Raw genomic sequence first — 21,619 nt, 5'->3', positions numbered from 1 at the left:
AGAAGAGCAGCAAATACTTCATATGTATTTTATGAGGCCATCATCAATCTGATTCCCAAACCAGACAAAGACAGTATAAGAAAAGAATACTATAGATTCAATATCCCTTGTAAACATAAACATAAAAATTCTCAACAAAATATTAGAAAATTAAATCCAGCAGTATAGTAAAAGAATAATATACCACTTTGGGAATGCAAGGTTAGCTCAATATTTGAAAAAATCAGTGATTGTAATTCATCATATTAGCAGGCTAAAGAAGACTCACATGATCATATCAATTGATACAGAAAAAGCATTTGACAAAATTTAATATCCACTCAACAAACCTCTCAAGAAACTAGGAACAGAAGGAAGCTTCTTAATCTGGAAAAGGGCACCTACCAAAAACCTAGAGCTAACCGGATATTTAATGGTGAAAAGTGTAAATCTTTCCCCCCAGGGATTTGGAACAAGGCATGGATAGCCACTCTCACTGTTCCTAATGAACACTGTACTGAAGTTCTGCCCAGTGAAATAATAGAAATAAAAGAGAAAGAAAGAAAAGTCATATAGATTACAAAGAAAGAAGTGAAACTCTCCTATTCACAGGTGACATGTCTGTCTACATGGAAAAATCCCAAATAACCTACACAAGAATTTCCTAGAACTAAAAAGTAAGTTTAAGAATGGTCACAGGATACAAGGTCAGCACCTCAAAATCAATTATATTTATGTTGACAATAAATGATTAGAAATTGAATTTTAAAATTACTATTTCCCAAGGCTCCAAAAAATGAAATAGTTAAGTGTAAATCTTAAAAAAAATGCAGGAATTTTATGCTGAAAACTAAAAAATATGATCAAACAAATTAAAGCAGACTTAAATTCATTGGAAAAGACCTTGGTGCTGGGAAAGATTGAAGGCAGGAGGAGAAGGGGATGACAGAGGATGAGATGGTTGGATGGCATCACTGACCTGATGGATATGAGTTTGAGCAAGCTCCGGGAGTTGGTGATGGACAGGGAAGCCTGGCATGCTGCAGTCCACGGGGTCACAAAGAGTCAGACCTTACTGAGGGACTGAACCGACTGACTAAATACACAGGGAAATATGTTATGTTCATGAACTGGAAGACTCAGTATTGTCAAGTTGGCAATTCATCTATAGATTTCATGCAATTTCAATTAAACTCCTTGGAGGAATTTTGTAGATTGTAAATATAGGCCAGATGATTCTAAAATTTAGATAGAAAGATATTGCAACTAGAAAAATCAAGTTAATTTTGAGAAAAAGATAGGAGAACACCAATGGATTTTAAGATGTTCTATAAAGCTACAGTAATCACACAGTGTGATATTGACAAAGTGATAGATATATAGCTCAATGGAACATAATAGAATTAAGAAATAGACCCACACAAATACGGCAAATTGATTTTTTACAAAAATGCAAAGACAATCCAATTAGAAAACGGGTAAAATAATGGATATCTCACCAAATAAGAGTTCAACATGATTAACCATTAGGAAAATGCAAACTGAAAACAGAATGAGATACTACATCTATTAGAAGAGCAATAATAAAAAATAATGATAATGCTATATGCTGATAAGGTTGAAGAGAAACTAGATCCCTCACAGATGCTGGTGATATTGTAAAATGATGCAGCCATTCTGGAAAATTGTTTGGCAGTTTCTTAAAAAAACAAAACATGTACTTAACATATGACTCAACAAGTATACTTTTGTGCTTTTATCCCAGAGAAATGAGACTCTTTACATTCACACAAAAACATGTACACAAATGCTTATAGAAGCTTTATTCATAATTACCCCAAACTGGAAACGTCTAAATGTCCTTCAGTGGGTGAATGGATAAACACCTTTTGGTACAGCCATGTCAAGCGATACTTCTCAACAATACTCTTAGGAGTGACGGGAGGATGTGAATCTATACAAAGAGTCTGTACAAGGGAATTTTGGGGGTGACAGAACTGCTTTGTATTCTGATTGTGGTGGTGGTATCATGAATCTGAGCATGTGTTAAAACACATAGAACCGCACACCAGAAAATCCAATACTGTATGCTAATTGAAATTAAAATAAAAATTTAAAAATACCAATCAAATGCAAAAGTAAAAGTAGAATTAAAACAGAACTTATGTGATACAGAACAATGTAAAATAGGTGACAATGCAAAGCAGGATAATAATAAACATGTTTTTGTACCCTGCTTTCTTCACTTGTCTTTACATTACATGTTACTGAATATCATCACAAGTCATTTTAAATGGCTGCATAGTACTCTGTTCTACAGATGGTTTATAATCATAAGAAGAAATTTCTGTTTGTTGGATATTTAAGAGTTCCCAAATGTTCTGCTATTTAAACAATGATGTGATGAACATTCTGATGTTGTCTAGTTGCTAAGTTGTGTCTGATTCTTCTGTGGCTCCACGGACTGTAGCCCACCAGGCTCCTCTGTCCATGGGATTATCTTGGCAAGAATACTGGAGTGGGTTGCCATCTCCTCCTCCAGGGGATCTTCCTGACCCAGGAAATGAACCTGCATCTTCTGTGTTGGCAGGCAGATTCTTTACCACTGAGCCACCAGGGAAACCCAAACATTCTGACACACTGCTTTACACACTCTTCAAATTGGTCTCTTCAAATAAATTCTTAAACATGTATTGAAGAGTATGGAGATTTTTAAGGCTTTTGTTAGATATTGGCAAAATCTCCTGAATGATTTTATGATTCTCTCAACAGTGTAAGAGAGTGTCTACTTTGCGCACTCTTTCTGTGTTTAGTGGCAAAATTGGTTACAATACTTTGTATTTCCTTCCAAAAAGAGGTCTTTCATTCCTTCCCACATTTGGGCTGGCCTGATGATGCAGTCTGGCCAATTAGCATGAAATGATGCTGTGCAGGCTTGGAACCTATGTCAAGAGACTCTGCTGCTTCCACTCCATTCTTGGGATTCCAGCCACAACTGCCATGTAACTGTGCCTAACCTAGCCTGCGGAGGGCAAGAGACCACAGGGAGCAGAGCACAGCCATCGCAGGTGAGGCCACCCTGGACCAGCTGATCTTCAGCCAGCCCTCCCACTGACCACACACAGGGGTGAGGCTAGCCAAGACCTGCAGGCAGCCAGGTGTGGCTCAGACAAGAACATCCAGACAACCCGTTAACTTGTGAGCTGTTAAATGTTCTAAGGAACTGAATTTTGGGGTGGTTTGTATTGCAAAAATTTGACATTTGATTGTCATTAATCCTTTAAGTTTTTTAAAAAATCAATGAATAGTGACATCTCACTGTTTTTGTGTATTTATTAAGTTTTCAGTATTGTATTTTTTTTCAGTATAGTATTTTATTTGCCGTTTTAAACTTATTTTGTGAATTGCTTATTTACCTACTGATGTGGTATTTTTTTCCTTATTGATTTCATAAGAACTCCATTTACTAATTCTTTGCCTGCTAAATGTGTTTTCACAGAATAACAATACTGACTTTCTTGTGTAGCTCATAACCTTGCTCTGCGTGTTAAGGAAAGTAATTCTTAAACAAGTTTAAAAGGTACAAAGTAGCCTCCAAGGGATTACTTTGAAGGGGTTAACATTCATTTTGACTGTAGTTTCTAGCACATTCACTGGCAGAGAAAATCAGCCTGTGACTTGACAATTAGGATGTTAAGTGTTTCAGAGTTCAAAGCATCTTTCAGCTCTGGTCAGAGGATCTGCTACCATCGCCATGGGCAGCAAATGACGGCTGTGTGTCTTCCCACAATGCCCAGGGCAGGGGTCTACTCACCACTGCCTTTCCGCTTTCTCCCCCGAACACTCAGAGCTGGTCTTCGAAGTGGGTGCCAAGCTATACTTGCCCACTAGATGTTTTATAACAAAAAGGATTTGAGAAAAATGGCCACTTCCTCCCCTTTTGTAGGTCACATCACACAACGAGCTGAGAAGTTCTGCAGAAGTCTACTTGACCCAGCATTATTTCGTCAAACAAAATTTGGAAAACGCTGGGCTGCAACAGTCTCTAGAAGTACAGAGAAGCTGCAAAGCTGACCTGACTATTGGTTTGAAAGTGAAAATTGCTCAGTCTTTTTTGACTCTTTGTGACCCCATGGACTATACAGTCCATGGAATTCTCCAGCCCAGAATCCTGGAGTGAGTAGCTGTTCCCTTATCCAGGAGAATCTTCCAAACCCAAGGATCGAACTCAGGTCTCCTGCATTGCAGGAGGATTCTTTACTAGCTGAGCCACCAGGGAAGCCCAAGAATACTGGAAAGGGTAGCCTATCCTTTCTCCAGGGGATCTTCCGGACCCAGGAATATGAACTGGGGTCTCCTGCATTGTAGGTGGATTCTTTACCAGCTGAACTACCAGGGCTCAACAACAAACCTCTTTCCCAAACTTCTCCTAATGTCCAGGTACTTCCAACCACTCCTATCCAGCCATGTTGCTATGTCAGAGAATGAGTGAGCTGAAAATCAAAACTCTATAAGCCCTTTCCGAGGTGGGTGCTGAGGTGGTCTCCCACTGGGCACTCGCCTGGCTGGAAGCTCACTAGCCAGTCACCCCTTCATGCATCAGTCACCCCTTCTCACCTCTCCCTTCCTGAACTGCCTCGCCTCTCCCTGGCCCCCCCTCCCGGGATCTGACGTTTTCCTGAGGCCCCCTCCTGGCTCTGCCCCAAGTGGTGCTATTAATCGTCACTCCCTTGAAGAGAATAGCAAAGCTCCTGGCCTCCCTGATGGGTGTGATTCTTGCTCTCATTCACAGGTGTGCAAGGGCACTTCTGGGAGGCTTCTCTGCTCCAAACGGTCCTGGACCTGGGCACACTATCCCCAGTGAGCATGGTTGCAGTATCACCCCGTGCTTCCTAAAGGTGTGAAGTGCTAAGAGTTTGCCAAGTGCAACATTCCTTACCAAACAAAACTCTTACTTTAAAGAAAACATTAATTTGCCAATGATAAAAAGTGGAATATCATTTGGACAAACTTTAAAGTGAGATCTAAGCCCTAGGCACAGTCAGATACCATGATGCTAATCTTAGTCACAAGTATACCCAAAGGAGGCCTTCCTGGGATTTCGGATCACCTGCCCCAGACTTTCTCATGTTACCGCTTCCCAGTTCCACCAGCTATCACTGAAACAGCATTTTGTGAAGCTGAAACTTTGGCTGTCTTAGTAAAAGCATATTAGGGGTTATTTTCTGCTACACCTGAGAAGTGATTGCCAGACCCTGTTCCCACCCCCAGAGATGTGGCAATGCAGCAGGCAGGCCTAGCCTTCTACCCCATCAGGAGAGTCCTCTCACCCAACAGCTTCTCTCCAGGTCTCTGCGGGTTTGAATCAGGCTTTGTCTGAAGACCTAATTTGCTCTGAACATCTAATACAGAGATGGCAAACAGATTTTGTGTTGTTCATTAACTCTGACTGATTGGAAGTGGCTGCCTGGAGCGCTTATCAATTAGCAAAGACTGTCAGGTGTGTGCGTGTGTATATGAATGTGAGTGTGTGTATGCATACATGCGTGGGTGTATTTGTGTGTGTGCTGGGGCAGGGGGTGGTGGTACGGCATTCATGTCAGATATTTGTCATCATTGACTTAAGACGCTCCTTAACTCTGTCCATAACTGGCTGTCACCTTTACAACCTGGATTCTCTGCCTTCGAATTTTTCCTGCAGTAGCTGAGTTAGAAAATCTCAGCTAAAGTGTTTCTAAAAAAACCCAACTCTTAAACAGCCCTGGGCTGGGTGTTCAGAGGTTTCTGCCCAGAGTGTGGTAGTCAGCATTAGTGCAGGAAGTGTAAGCTCTGACACCCTGGGAACAGCAAGCTGACTGATGACGGCGACAGTCCAGCTCTGCAGATGCCGCACCAGGTACAGTCTGACTCAGGGTGGAAGCCCTGAGCAGCAGCTCTAGCTGTGGGGTGACTGCGAGTGTGCCAGAGCTCAGGGCCAAGGCCACAGGGCACCAGCCAAGAGGTGTGATCAAGGCTGTCTCCTGCAGCCTGACTGACCCTGGCTTCCACGGGGCTCTTGAAAACCCAGGGCCATTCATGATTCTTTCTGCAGAATGGAGCTCACCAGGGATGTCCCAGGTCTGGAAACACGGCAGTTGGAGCCTAGTGCAGCCCTGATCAAAGAAGGCACAGGCAGTCTGCCTGGGGATGAGGGTAGGTGACCAGGAAGGAGGCCTCAACAGAAATCTGATTTGCAAAGAGTAACTTTTGGGGCCTGAGGTCACTGTGGCTTCTATAATCACTCCCCTCTCATCAGGCCTGTCACAGATGAATCTTGCAAAGACCTCTTCCGTGTGAAGATCCAAGATTCCCATGATCATTCTGTCACCTGTTGCATAAAGTTACCACCCCTTCTGCTGGGAGCTCATCCCCAGAGGCCGCGTGACCTGCTCCTTCATCACCTCCCTTACTCAAATGTCACCTCAGGGATGCCTTTCTCAACCACTCTATTTTAAATTGTTCCCTGTGGTAGCTGCATGATGGCCCTCAAAGATATCCATGTCCTAATTTGGGAACCTGTGAATGTTACCTTCTACGGCAAAGGGGAGTCTGCAAATGTGGTTCAGTTAAGGATCTCGTGATAGAAAGGTGATCCTGATTATCTGGGTGGGCCCAGTGCCACCACCAGGATTATTATAAAACAGAGCGGGATAGAACTACTTTACAGAGAGAATGCAATGTGACGATGGAAGCAGAGACTGGCGTGATGCAGCCACAAATCCACAAGTGCCAGCAGCCTCTAGAAGCCAGCAGAGTCAAGGAAAAGATTATCGCCCAGAACCTCCAAAAGGAACCTGATGCTGACCAAGAGACTGATTGGCCTAGTGAGACTGTTATGGGATTTGTAGTCTCAGAACTGTTGAAGAGAATATCGTTGTAGTTGCTAAGACATGTCCGACTCTTTGTGACCCCATGGACTGTGGCCTGCCAGGCTCCTCTGTCTGTGGGATTTCCCAGGCAAAAATACTGGAATGGATTGCCATTTCCTTCTCCAGGGGATCTTCCAGAACCAGGAATTGAACCCAGATCTCCTGCATTACATGTGGATTCTTTACCACTGAGCCACCTGAGAAGCCCATTGAAGAGAATAAATACATTTGTGTTAAGCCACCGAGTTTGAGATTATGTGTCACAGCAGCCACCAGAAATGAATACTCAGCTGTGTGACTTCCCCCTACATGCCCCTTCCTGCTTTATTTTCTCCCCCAACCTTATCTGACACCTTGCATTTTTCTAGTCAGGTTCATCAGTTTCTCTCACCAGTTGTCAGCTTCACAGGGAGGGAACCTTGACTGTTGTGTTCTCTGATGGATCCCCAGTGCCATCATCCAGAGGTGCTTTTTGTGAAATGAATGGATCAGCATGAGTGGGGACTTTGCCGCAGCCCCAGAGCAGGGCAGCCTCTCCCTCACTGTGGTCCAGGCTTCCATAAGACCTGGAGGGCCCATTCCATCCCGATCTTCAGTGGACCTTGTCCAAGGCCACCTCTGAAAGCCTCAGATCCTGGGAGGAGGCATGTGAGTGGCCCACAAGAGCCAGGGTATGGGGTACAGGCAAGGTAACTGGAAGGCCCCATTTCACTAGTCCAATCCTACAGGTCTGGCAGGAGCACCCTGCTTGGGGACCACAGCATCCTCAGCCTCAGTTTCCTCCTCTGTAAACAGGGATAATATCATGACCCCACAAGGGGGTATGGCCAGAACTAAGTAAGATAAATAGTTGCTAATTCACACTCAGTGCTGCAGTCCATCGGGTGGCAAAGAGTCAGACACGACTGAGCGACTGAACTGAACTGAATCCACACTCATTTCAGTGGGGTGTCACTTACTCTTATGTCACTCACTCTTATTTGGGGTGAGCTGCTTGCTGCTAGTCCATTTCAGAGAAGTGGGGGCCCAGGATTGTCTCTGTAGTGCTCAGAGGGGTAACAGGTTGAGGTGGGCCCACTGAGTGACCTTGGGTTTGTCCTGGAGCCATTGTCCCAGGAATCCTGCCCTAAATGGATGCTGACCTAGCCTGCAAGAAGAACTAGCCACTTCCTGCTGGAACTTGAGCTGGCAGGCCTTTCTTCACTGTCTGCCAGCATCTATCCTTGGGGATGCTGAGGTAGCTGGTGTTACAGAGCAATTCCCCGAGGACCTCTGAGTCCTCCAGGGTTTCCTCCTCACCGCCTTCTGGACATAGCCTTACGAGTTAGAACATGAGCACTGAGGGCACCGGCAGTGACGTCTTAGGTCCAAGTCTTTGAGAGCTCTCAGGCCCCAGGCCCTTCAATCCAGAGCAGAAAGCCACGGCTGCAGGGAGGGGAGGTGAGTGAGTGGGGGAGTGGACGTTGGGTGGGGCTCTAACCTGGCTTCTCCTCCAGTTGTAGCTGTGAGCCACCCTGCCTCCACCCTGAGGTGCTCTCAGATCTAGTCTCCTGCAGAGTTAGCAGCGGACGCCCTCGCCTGCTCTACCCTCTGGGACGATCCGTCCAGCAAAGTGAGGATTCCTAAGGAAGGGCCCTCTGAATCCCCACTGCTGAGTTAAACTTGTCCCAGGGTGGAGGGCCCTGTCCGGGAGGGCTCCATCTCTGGGGGAGAGGCCAGGGAACCGCCGTGACTCGGAAGGAGGGAGGCCTGGCGGGGGGAGCCGGGTCCCAGGGTGGCTGTAGAAGCAGTGCTGTGAGAGGAGCGACAGCTGAGGTCTTGATAGTGGTTGGGGTGGTGGGGGGCAGGGATGGTGCTGGGAATGGAGTACTCCAGCTCTGACTCTTGCTGGCCTTGCAATCTTGGACAGAAGACCACCTTTCTAAGCCTTGGTTTACTCATCTGTAAAATGAGGACAGTAAGAGTACCGATCAAATATGACTGTTGTGAGGCATAACCCACGTGAGAATGACCATGTACGTGGCCTGGCAGGGTGCCTGACGTGAGGTTAGCGCTCAGCGAAAGTGATGACAACCAGGGTGATGATGATGACAGCAGTGGATTCTGTGGCCCAAGGACTTCATTGCTCTATCCCAGGACACGGCCAGCCTCTCACTGTTTACCATGGGATGTGGGGAGGGAAGGTTGCTCCAGCATCCCCGGGGCAGAGAGGGCCCTGCTCTCCACAGTCTGTGCTCTGACCCCACTCTCTCTGGCCAGGACAGCAGATCTGGGCACACAGGAGCTGGGGGAGAGGGGACAGGTAGTGGCGGAACCTTACCTTGGTTGTCGTAGGAAGTGATGACCTGGGTCTGCTGGGCATGCTGCTTCTCCACCAGGTTTCCTATTGAGGGAAGACAAGAGGGGCATGCAGTGACCATGGGGCCCAGAGTAGGATGGAATTTTCCCTGGGCAGAGCAGAGAGTTGCCAGGCTGGGTATCAACACGTGTGAATCAGTAGAATCTTATATCTGAACACAGAGGCAAGCGCCTAGGAGCCCGTGTACACAGCCTCTCACTCCCAGCGGGGGCCAGCAGAGGTTAGTTTCTCTTCTAAAAGCTGGGCACGTCTCCCATGGGCTAAGTGACCACCGCTCCTGACTTTGGTGCAGCCAGGCCAGTTTCCATAGCACAGTGTGAGGCCTCCCTGATCTCCACACCTTTCTATGGAGCAGCCTGGAAGGCTCTTACCTCAATCATGGGCCTGTGGCTTTGACTAACTTTGGTTAACGTTTTGCCAAAGACCCCATGGCCAGGTGAGACCCCGGGCTTGAACCCAAGTCTCCTGAGTCCGAGCTCAGCCTCCTGCCTCTCTCTGAGAGGAATGGAGGGTACCCTGCTCCTACTATAGCCTCAGAGTTGGGGTGCTTGCAGTTTGGTTCAGGTTCACCAACATTTGCAGGGCACCTGCCATGCATTAGTGATATTCGTGTCCCTGGGACACAGAGCCATGCTCAGAGCCTAGTGGAGTCAGGCTGCTATGGAGACATGCCCAGCTCCTGCCATAGACCATGGCAGGGTGCCCCCTGCCCCTCCTGTGGGAAGCACCGCCTCCCCTCCATCTCTGCTGCACATGTATGGCAGCTGTGGTGGTCTGGTCTTGCCCTTGAACCTCTGCTTCAGAGGGGCAGGGATGAGGCTAGGGAAGGGCCACTACCACCCCGGCCTGCCATCTTCTCCCCTGGCCTCCTGCTGAGCTGCAAAAAGGCTGTTGGGCCTGTCCCTGGAAGTGACCACTGGCACAGTTGCAAGTATGCCTCGGGAGCACTGGCGCGATTTGGCTCTGTTCATATGTCATCGCTTGTATACCTAACCAGAGCTGCCACTCAGCATTTCCACGCCTTAGGTCAGGCAGAAGCCGGTCACGGTGGGTGGGTGGCTCACTGAGCTGAACTGGATTGCTATCCTCCTTGTGGGGGGTGGGTCTTGCCTGGGGAAGCTCACTCTCTCTAGGCTTCTCTGTAGCAGGCCCAACCAGGTCAGTTAGCCCCATGAAGGCTGAGGTTGGTCAGTTGGGCAAGGGTCAGGGTGCCTGTGTGTGCCAACTCAGGGTGAAGCAGTATGTGCTAGGCTGGAGCTCCAGGCCAGACCCAGGCGAGGACAAAGAGGCCACCTCCTGTGGGCACAGCTGGCTGTAATCTTCGCTAGGCTGGAGGGTGGAGGAAACAGGATCTGGGAAGGGAATCCTCAAGGAGGATGATTGGCTGGCATAGCTGCTGTAAGGGTATTTATAGTCATGGCTGCACAACTGGTTTCCCTGTGGCTGTGGGGCATTAGTCCCTGTGCTGCTAGGCAGACTTCAGCCAGGACCAAGGAAAGCAGCCAATCACAGCAGGGGAAGCCCGTTGCTGGGCAAGCTGATGGCTCAGCCCAAACACCTGCTGCTCAGAAAAGTGTGGAGCACTTGGGCTCCCCCCATCCTGCCAGCACCCCAGCCAGAGGAGTGCATGAGTAGCAAGAGGGGGGACCAACAGCATGTTCATCCACATTTGTGCACCCTCCACCAAGTACAAGCCAGCAGCTGCTTCCTTCTCAGGTGAAAGCCGTCCAGTTTCCAAGGCTGGGCACCATTCTGGTCACCAGGGCTGGGTGACCTGAGCACCAGCCAGGCAAGTATGTACCCAGGACCTCACCATCAGAAAACGCAGAAAGAAGCTGTAGATTTAACTTCTGCTTGCATACAAGCATGCCACTTGAAAAAATGAATAAAATTTTACTTCAAGTGAATTTTAAATTACATATGTTGGCAGAGTGGTGGAATCCCCTTTCCCGGGCTCAAGGCCTCTGTGCAGTCTCTCCCCAGCCCTGCATTTACCTAAAACTCTTTTAAAATTCTTGGGTGATTTTGCAAGAACTACTTTAAGCATTCTCTTTCTTAACTAGCACCTAGTACCCACTTCACATCTTTAAGAAGAGTCTTGTAATAGTTACCATATCTTTTTGTGTTTTGTTATGTTTTTCCACTAATCTTCCCCCAAACCAGGAACCCTGAAGATGGTAAAAAGGGGATGAATTCAGTATACTTCAAACCTCTTCTAATGTAACAACATGCCCAAGAAGCCATAAGATGGATTTCCAACAACTCAGGTGAAGTAGGAGCTGTAACAAACCAAGACGGGGTGTGTTTTTCCTCCTACACGACCCACTTGCCCTCCACCCACCCGCACACTGGTGGGGCATGCCCACTTGCCTGGGCTGCTATGTGCTTCTGAGGCTGTCAGGTCTCTTGGAGGTCTGATTCTTTTTCTGCTTCTCATGAACCCACAGCACAGTTTTGCTAACTTAGCTGTCCGTTTAGGTAGAGCTAGAACTGGTGTGTCTCCCATCTGATGGTCCCACCCCAAGGATAAGGAAGACATCCTACGCATGCAAGCCCATCAGCCAGGACTCCGAAGATGGTCCCTGGTTGGGGGAGGGTGTCTTGAGGATAAGTTATCTCCATGCATAGCACAGGGGACACAGGCAAGCTCTTCACCTCCAGGGTGCTGAGACTTGGCTGTGGTGAACGGCATTATGATGCAGTCATTCTAACATGGCCCCAGGAGGGTAGGCATTCCTGACTATTCCATTCAGTTTCATCTCCAACAACTGGAACACTTCCCAGAACCAAGCAATCACTGTACACCTTTACTGAGGGAATGAATGAATGAATTCACTTTTAGAAGTTCGTCCTCTCCCTCTGTTACTGTCAGAAGGATGGCAGAACATAGGTGCTCAGTCCTGTTCATTTGGGGTCTTGTTTCTCCATTTGTGGAGGGTCATGGGGGATGGGTCCTTCCCACTGGCATTTGATGAGTCAGTCATCTGATCCTGGGCTCAGATAGTCAGGGTCTGGCTGAGTCCCCTACTGGGGCTCTGGGAGTGGAGGTCTTATTCTTGCTAGAATTCTCACAGGCCCACAGTGCAGTTCCACAGTATTTGTCCATGGAGGCTGGGCTTATGAGTCAAGGAGGGCCAGAATAAGGCCCAGTATAATGGTCCATGCATGGCACTGCCAGAGAAATCCTGGGCTTGCAGGGTGACTGACGCCTGGCACTGTAAAGAGGTAGCTTTGGAAGCTGGGATTTCTCTCAGATCTTATTGTATTCTGGGTTCCAGGCCAGGAGCCACAGAACCCTGGACTGGCATCTTCCCAGGCCTTAAGTAACACCACCCAAGGCAGGCCACTGTTTTCCCTGTTTAGAAATATTTTTAAAAGATAGATGCCCTGCATAACCTGGGAAGCCCCTCCCCTGGGGACACACCCAAATCCACTATCCCAAACAATGCCAAGGTTTTCTTTATAGCTCAGCCAGTGAACAAGTGGGTGCTCGAGTTGATAGCATTGCCCCCCACAACAGCCTCCAGGAAACTGGGGGACCTGATGCCAAGGGAAATCTTCCAGGGTCACAGTGGCCCCAGAGGCCTGGCTGAGTCACAAACAGCCACTGTTGAGTGGTTAGACATCTAGGCCAGTCATCAAACAAGTGAAACCCAACATTCATAGACATTTTTCAATGTGTTGAATTCAAGAGATTGGAAAGAAAATAAAACGAAGATGAGAGAATTTACCATGTAGGTCATTTCCTTCTAGTTTCTGCCATCTCCGGATTCCATTCCCGACGCCTTGAAGTCCTGTGAAGTGACAAAGACCAGCATGAGGCCTTCTGTGGAAGGAGACTCAGATCAAGTGCACCAGTTGTGAATGGATCTGAGCTAAAGGTGGAATGTGGCTCTCTAGGGGTCTGAGAGAGGCTGCCCACAAATGAGAAGAGCTCAGAGGAATGAATGCAACCCTCTACATTTAAAACATTAAAAAAGTATTACCATGGTAATTTTCAGGGGTGGTGGTTGGTTATCAGGATCATTCAGGGAGAATTTTCACAATGGAGATGCCTCTTTGTCATGCCCACGTTTCCACTGCATAAGTATGGAAGCGTTATTGTGAAGACATCTGCTAGATTCTTCATCTGCTAGAAGACATTCATTTTGCCTGCCTATTTCTGTGTGTGGTGAACCTTCTTCCACTTTGAGAGTCCTAAGGTAGGGTGGGGAGTGGGCAAAGATGGAAAGTGATAGATCTCTATGGGAACTGAGGGTGACGGTGGTCTGCTCTCCCAGCCTCCCTTGCAGCTAGAGCAAGGAGCCTGAGTGGCCGAGGCATCCGCTGAGATGCACCTGTGTCTCACTGCATCTTGGGACCTGTGAGGCAACAGGGAAGGGAATGGAAGTGGATCTTTCTCTCTCTCTCTCTCTTTCTGGCGGTGGCTGGAAGTGGTGGCTGCAAGGTCGAGTTCCTGGCACAGAACTGGCATATATTCTGGCAGTGCAAGCAGCTGCGATAAAATCAAGTTGCTGGCATGGAAGGAGCATCGAGGGCTCCTTGGTGGCAGCAGAGGCCTCCTCACCAGGCCAGTCCTGCTCTGCAGCCTATGGCCATGTTCCTGGAAGCTCAGCTTCCAGTATGAATCTCCAGCCCTTTCCACCACTCTGAGTGCCCCCAATCCTTTCTTGACATCCTTCTCTTCTGCAGAGCCCTCCATAGTCAGCATCTGGGACCTACCACTTGGAACCCTCACTGACACCCAGGGAGTGGAAAGCACATGTCCCATCGACTTTGGGGAGAAATCCTGAGGTATTGAAGCTTTTTCAGACCTAGTGCAGGTAGCTTTAGGCTACCTCCTCTATGGCGAATATGCAACAGGAGTTGAGGGTTTCCAGGAGTGTTTTGGAGAAGCACGGCTCTAAGGAAATGGCTGGGGAAGTGCTAGGGCCCTGCAGAAAAGGAAAAGGCATCTCTGCCACCTTGCAGCCCAATACCCGGCACACACACTCCGTGCCTCCTGGTTCCTCTTAATCTTTTCTGCCACAAGGACACAGCAGAAAGCCACCTGCTCACACCCTCGGTCGGTTCTCTGCCCGTGAAAGTAACCAAGCTTCGCTCTCCTGACACAGAGTTCAGACCCTCCTTTGTAGAGCCAGGAGGATTCCCTGCCTGGCAGGCCCTGGAGTGGGAGCAGACCAGAGGACAAGACACACCTGGAAGAGGGGGAGGGGTGTGTTTTAGATTTTTGTGCACCAGCAGGAGGCCTTGGAACAAGCTGGTCTTGTTCAGCGTTTCTCCTCCTTGGTTTGTCCCGAGGAGTGGGCCCATGTGCTGGCTTAGCTAGGGGTCTCCTGGACATCACTGCTGTCCAGCGGGTCTTGGAGACCGTGTGCTCTCCCTCTGCTCCAGCTCACAACTGTCTGATTGTCAATAAATGACATGGTCTCTGTGCTTCTATAACGTCTGGAAGAAACTTTCGTCAGGAAAATACTTGGAGCGACATATCAGCAGAGAGGGCTCAAGAAACAGGGGTCTTCTTTCTCTGAGTCATGATCATGAGTATGAAGTGCATTGATCTGGCGTCATGGAGGGTTTGTGCCCGGTGTTGGATACTTCACTGAGCAGTCCGCATCGCTGGCATCTCAGGGCCTTCTCTGTGTCCTCCACCCTCTTTCTAGTGTCAGAACCATTTGGAGAAATGTGATCAGAGCAGGAGAGGGAGGTGGGGACTCATGGGCTGACATGGAGCTGTGCCTTGTGGGGGGCCTCTGGCCCTCTGGACCACAGTCCATGCAGTAGTGGGCAGCCACATTTCTGTCAAGGAAGGCCCAGCGGCCTCTGTCAATTTCCTCAATACAAATACCCTAGACAGGCCATGTCCCCTTCTCCCAGGGGCAGCTCTGAGAACACCAGAACCAACGAACCCAAACAACTGCTAGGCCTCAAATCCTCTGGAGACTGGGTGCCTGTCAACATTCTCAGCTCTCCACCATCTCTTTTCTCTCCCCTGCCTGCCTCCCCTGGACATCACTAGGAGCTAAGGGGCAGCTGCAGCCTGCGTGGCCCGGGGTGGGGGTGGGGGGCAGAGCCATCCATGGCCCCGCTGCTACTGCAGGGTGGGTGGAAGGCACGTATTCAATGTGCACAGGGGCTGTGGGGACAGAAGAGTTGGGGACAGACTTCGAGGAGCACTGGAGCTGGAAGGGAGACGGGAGGCAGAAGTTTTACCTTGAGGGCTGTGAAACTTCACTCCCAAAGAGCCAGGGCACAGTCCGTCTAGTGCACCGCACACCAGGCTCCTCAAGCGCTCCTGAGGGCTTCTTCAGAGACAGGGACGGGGGGCTCCCAGATGCCTGAGGGGCCAATTTAACCTCTAACAATACCCTTCTCTACTCTTCTCACATTGTTTCCTATCCTAGGAGAGTACAGGGGCCAGGGTCCTGCTTTCCACAACCACTCTGGGAACAGTCGCTTTGTTTTACCAGTATCACCTTCCCCGGAAAGTCTGCAGGACAATTAGAATCATAGGTAAGCCAAAGTGGGGAGAGCAGCCTAACGCCACCCCAGCTTGTGTGCCTTTCACACCTTGCACGCCTTCTACTGTTGGAAGCTGGGAGAGGGCTCAGGAAGTGAGGCCATGATTTGTGCGAGGACACCAAGGGGGGCCCCATCTCAAAGTCTGACTCAGTACACGAATTCCCCGGGGTCCCCTGTGCCCTGCAATGTGGCCCGTGGGGAGCAGGCCTCGGGCACGCAGGATTCAGGCCTGAAGCTCTGGTCCTTTTCCTCCAGGGCATCTTCCAACCTGATCTGCACCCTTCAAAGAGTGACCAAGAGGAAACTGGCTCCCGGGGTGACGGAAGCATCGCAGGCATGCACGGGGAGTCAACCCGGGGCAATCACGGGGCTACGCGTTGCCACAGGACGCCAGAGCCGCAGAGCTGAGGCGCAGCCAGCTTTGGGGAGCAGTTCGGCCTCGCTGACCTCGTTCCGGGGGCGCCTGGGGCGCCCCTCGGCGGGCAGGCCCTGGGGCAAGGAGGTCGAGGGGCCGGGGGCCGGGGCCGGCCCGAGCGCGGGTTACCTCCTCTGCGCTGCGGCGGCGCGCCAGGGTCCGCCGGCCGGTCCGAGTGCGCGCCCTGAGCGGCGCGCCGCTTCTCCGAGTGCACGATCAGCAGCATGTCGATGGACACGGCGTTGCTGTCCTTCTTCAGCTCCATGGTGCCCCCCGCTCCGGCCGGTGCGCGGCGGCCGCTCGCGAGCCTGCCTGCGCTGCAAATGGCCCGTGCGCGCCGCTGCCCGGCGCGGGAGACCGACCGCGAGGGCGCGGGAGAGGGCGCTCCCCGCCGCCCGGCCGCGGCGCTGCGTTTCGCTGACTCTGCCAAACTCGCCATTAGGGCCCTCCCGGGAGGGCGCTACCCTTATGAAGCGACTCTAAGTCACCTTTGAAAGGAAATCCCTGGCTGTCCGCGCTCCGGAGCCTCCCTCCCCGCGCCCCTTGCCTCCCGGCCCGGCCTGCCGGCCGGCCACTGCCCCATCCCGCGATCCCGGGGGCCTCCCCGAGACAGTCCGCAGAAGACCTCAGAAAGCCGCGACAAATACAGAAACCGCACAGTGCTGTCAACGGGGAGAGTCAGTGCAGTAAAAGAGAAACGGCAAGGGGGCTTCAGATTCCATTGCAAGATGTGGCGAAATTGGCCGAGTTTTGCCCTTGGCACCACTCTTTCCCCGAGTGAGCTTGGAGGTTGACAGCTCCCTCCGTTAGAGGGAGATGTGTAGGATGTTGAGGTCAGGACCCCTGCCCCATTATGGCCCTACAAGAACTTGGAACTTGCCCACTGGACATCAGCCTAACCGTCCTCTCTGGCCTGAAGTGAAAGTCTTAACATCTCTGTACCTTCTAGAAGCCTGGCTCTAGCCCTGTTGGCAGAGGGGAGGGGGAGAGGAGGAGGCTGGGTGCAGGGAGCAGCCTGCTTGGGCCACGGTCAGGGAGCTGGACCTGAAGGCCCGTCTATTTTTAGCGAGGCCGGGCCTGCCCAGCCAGTAGCACCGCCGGCCTTTGGCTCTGGGACTCAGGAGTGTTTACAGCGCATCTGCTCGGTAGCCTTTGGCACTGTGGGCCTACCTGGCTGGGGCCAGACCCTAACTTGACTTTCCACCATTAAGAAATCCCATGCCGCTGGAGGCCTTTGCTCTGGGACCCTCTTTGCTGTGGAGCTGAGTGACCCCACCTTGCACCATGGCCCCTGGAAGCTCCCCCACCTCTTGGAGGCAGACTCTATGGCCCAGGCCTGGGTTCTACACTTGCTGCCCCTGTTCCCTTGGAAAAGCCACTTCCCCTGCGTTTGGTCACCTGTGCCATGGGCATAATTCAGACCCTCACTAGGCTGCTGTGACAGTGATGTGTGGGTGAAGTGCCTGATGCATCATAAGTGGTCTTCAAGTGGTAGCTGTCATTCTTCGCTCATTCTAAGGATGAGGAAAGGGACAGGTGAAGCGGCAAGTCAATAATAGAGCTGGGGTCACACAGCTGAACCTCAGACTCAGAAACTCTTTCCCTGTTGACTGTGGCTCACAATGCCATCACCTTGTTGCATCACTGCTGCCCCCTTGCCCACTGAGCAGCCAATGAAAGGAGCAGTCACTGGCTTCCAGCAGTACTGACTGGAGGCTGGAGAGGGCTCAGCATGGAGCCAGTAAAGGTGGTAATTCCCAAGGCAGTTTCCTTATGCAGGGAACCCTGTCCTTCCCTGTCCCGTCTGTATGTGTGCATGTTCACACACACACATGCGCGCACGCACACACACACACACACACACACACACACACACACACACACGGCTGGGAGGCTGGCTGAGCCAGATGACCGGGGAAGTAAGAACTATGGTTTATTCAGCGTCACCCCATCCTTGGGGCTAAGGCCTTTGAGGGTGCAGATCCCAGCAAAAGCTCCTGGACAGCACCTGAATGGGGGTGGCTGGGGAGGGCAGGGAGCTGAAGCCCCTCACCAGACATTGCATTCTCATTCCCACACTCACTTGCCTGCTGGGAGTGTCATCTTTAGGAACTCACTCACCGTGACTTGCCTTCCACCATAACTTGCCTTTATAGAAGGGGGTGATGACCTGGAGGTGGGTGGGGGTTGGCCAGTCAGCTCCAGGAAGATGGTCTGGGGCCCCCTGCCTCTCTAGGTTACCTGAGAATAGATTCTTTGGGGAGGGCTTCTCCCACATGGTTCGATGCACATTTGGGGCAAGAGAACTCTTTGTTGTAGGGGGATGTCCTGTGCATTGTAGGGTATTTGGCAGCATCCCTGAGATTTACCTACCAGAGGCCAGGAGCACCCACATCCCACTTGTGACACCCAGAACATTTCCAGACATTGACGTATGTTTCTTGGGAAACAAAAATGCAGTGAAAACACTGGCGGAAACCCGTAAAAATAGAGGCTGCGTTGCCTTGACTGCTTTGAGAGATGCTGCTGCTTCTGGATCTTGACGCTGCCCAAAACCTGGACCCATTCTGCAGAGGCTCCCACCCACAGCCTCCAGTCCAGCAGCTGGCTTTCTGAAGCCCGCAGAACTACTTCCTTCCAGGAGCAGGAGCAGAAAGAAGAGATGCCTTCATCACCCCACCCTTCCCCTATCCCTGGTCTCTGGTCCACCCTTCCCCTATCCCTGGTCTCTGGTGACCCATACCTCCATCTAGAGCCTCATCAGTTTTGGGCCGAGAGGGAGACACCACAGGGAAGATGGTGTGGATGAGGGCATTTGGATGTATCTGGAAAGGGGAAGGGAAAGCAAGAGTGAAGACTGAGGCCATGAGTTATCAGTCAGAGGGTCTATCTCTATGCTCAAAATCCCCCTCCAGTTGTTCCCACAACCAGAGGAACAAAGAACAGACACAGCCTGTGATTGACACCCTGGTCCAAACCTCCTTCTGCAGACCCATGCCTTCCTCTTCTCCTGCCAACCCATACATGCTGCAGCCACAACCATGTAACTGCTCCCCAAGCACATCTGTCTTGTCTGCTTCCTGGCTTTGCTCCACATTCTAGCTCCTCCATCCTGCCACCATCTTCAACAACATGGATTCAAGGACCTCTGTATTTTGACCCAACTAATTAGTCTACACCCTTGTCTTAGGATCTGACAAGCCAGGGGATATCTCCATTCTAGGTCAGAACTTTAATTATTTGAATCACAATGAGTTGGAAATTTCAGGATTCCAAAAGTCAAAGAGCAGTCAGATGACTGTATTTCACCTTTATCCTTGTCATGTTTAATACCCAGACAAGTCCAGCTGTCACCCACACTGTGTTCACCCCTTTCTTGAAGGGGAAATTCATCAGCCGAATGGTTCTGAGCCCTCAGCTGATTTTGCAAGATGGTGGGGGATGGTGGACGGGAGGAGGCTTGCTCTTGCCAGAAGAGAATATGCTCCAACTCATAATATTGTTTTTCCTCAGAAATAGTAGTTCCCCAGGGACCACCTAACTCTTACCTCTCTAGGTATTCCAGGAGACAAGTTCCCCCCTTTTCTATAGAGACCTAATAGGGAAGCCAACCCTTGAAAGGCTCTTAGCAGGCAATCTGTAGACACAGCATGCTTTTCTCCATTGGTACAGTAGGGAAGGGGCACACATAGCGTGAGATGACTCAGTGAAGAGCAGAGACCAGGTCCCCACCTCTTAACACTCTCTCTTCCCTGGAGATGGGCAAACCATTACATGGGGGATTAGACATCTTTCCCAGAGACTTTTTCTACAGCAGGTGTGGGCTTCTCCAGGAGTCTTGACCAACCTGGCTTGGTTCGTTTCTGCTTCTAAATGTTTATTTTTGCTTTCACTTCTTCCTGGAAGACCTCTTTGGACCTTCCTGGCAAGTACAGTTTCGCCATCCTTCAAGGCCTGACACCAGCCCTCACCTCCACCAGGAAGCCTTCCTGGTCACCCTAGCTCCTGGAGCTCCTAAAGGATGCCAGCTCTCTGATGCTTCTCTGTGTCCATTCCAATGGTTAACATTGGAAGATTTCCCCAGCTCTGGTCCCATGCTCATCAAATTTAGAAAAGCTATCAATTCCCACGGGAGCAGTTATGTCAGGAAAATGTATGTTTCCATACTACCTCCTAGCCAGGTGACCTTGGGCAACATACTTAACCTCTCTGATCTTCAGTTTTCCTCATCTGTCAAATGGGTGAGGGTGTTGCTAGCATTAAGTGAAATAAAATGCTCAGCAATAGCTTAATTAAACCTATAGCAGCTGCCTGCATTCCGGTCAGACTCCAGTCTGGTTCCTGGTCTGAGGAGGCTCTTGTGGACGTGTTTCCACAGTTGGGAAGGGGAGGAACAGAAGAAACCAGAGGGTCAAAGACCCTCTTGTGGAGCAGAAAGTTGCCTTCCCTCCTGTGTCACTGTTCTTTGTTGCTATTCTGCCATTGCAGAGAAACTCAGTGAGCCCCAGAATCCATTTTTTGCAGAACTGACATCAGATCTGTGCAGCACAGTGTGGTTCAACACAACTCTCCTTCCTTCCCACCCCCTGTACTCTATGAACACTGAGTGAATCCAGTGGGAAGTGCCTCTGTATCATGTCCATTTTATGAGTCAGTTCTTTGCATCAGATGGCCAAAGTATTGGAGTTTCAGCTTCAGCATCAGTCCTTCCAATGAATATTCAGGACTGATTTCCTTTCGGATGGACTGGTTGGATCTCCTTGCAGTCCAAGGGACTCTCTAAACTCTTGCTCATTATTTAAAATTTAGGAAATGCCAGCACTATATAAAAAAGAAAATAAAACCACCCAATCCTATCATCTAGGGATAATCACTTTTAAACATTTTGTTATTTAGCTTTTCTTTTGACTACAACATATAATTATTATAACATATATAATAAATGTGTGTGTATACCCATATATACACATACACATATAATGTGTGTGTGTGCATGTGTGTGTGCTAAGTTGCTTCAGTCATGCCCGACTCTTTGCAACCCCATGGACTGTAGCCCGCCAGGCTCCTCTGTTCATGGGATTCTCCAGGCGAGAATACTAGAATGGATTGCCATGCCCTCCTCCTCCAGAATATATGTGTATACGTATTTAAAAAATAAAACTGGGATCACATCACATAAAGTTTGGTCTCATGATTTTTTTGGTATCAACATCAAAAAATACATATTATTCACATGTAATGAATAATTGACTAAAAAGTATTCAAAAACCCAATTTAAAAGGCTGCTTCATCACCCACTATGCCTATGTGCCATAATCTACTTTTCTATTTTCTTGTTGTTGAATTTCTAGTTTGTTTTGCATCTTCGACTTTTATAAATAATATGTTGATAAATATCTTTGTGCTTATACCTTACACCTTTGACCACATTTCCGG

The 21,619-nt window shown here is 49.6% G+C and overlaps 1 protein-coding gene and 1 long non-coding RNA gene across 2 annotated transcripts in view; one reads left to right on the top strand and one right to left on the bottom strand.

Moving 5' to 3' along the window:
• Positions 1-16,504, bottom strand: part of KY (kyphoscoliosis peptidase) — a 46,477-nt gene extending 29,973 nt beyond the window's left edge. Inside the window, exons 1-3 of the mRNA XM_024996334.2 lie at positions 16,313-16,504; positions 12,978-13,040; positions 9,208-9,270 (exon numbers count right to left, since the gene is read on the bottom strand). Of these exons, the coding sequence (XP_024852102.2) occupies positions 9,208-9,270; positions 12,978-13,040; positions 16,313-16,448 (262 nt within the window). The 5' untranslated portion in view covers positions 16,449-16,504. The remainder of the gene's footprint in view (positions 1-9,207; positions 9,271-12,977; positions 13,041-16,312) is intronic.
• LOC132345902 (uncharacterized) lies at positions 13,849-16,400 on the top strand. The gene is made up of 3 exons (XR_009495476.1): positions 13,849-14,040; positions 15,651-15,759; positions 16,024-16,400. It is a non-coding gene; the product is annotated as an uncharacterized lncRNA (long non-coding RNA).
• Positions 16,505-21,619: the final 5,115 nt, after the last annotated feature.

This window comes from Bos taurus, chromosome 1 (genome assembly GCF_002263795.3).
Source record: "Bos taurus isolate L1 Dominette 01449 registration number 42190680 breed Hereford chromosome 1, ARS-UCD2.0, whole genome shotgun sequence".
NCBI lineage: Eukaryota > Metazoa > Chordata > Mammalia > Artiodactyla > Bovidae > Bos > Bos taurus.
This window is presented reverse-complemented; position numbering and strand designations above follow the sequence as displayed.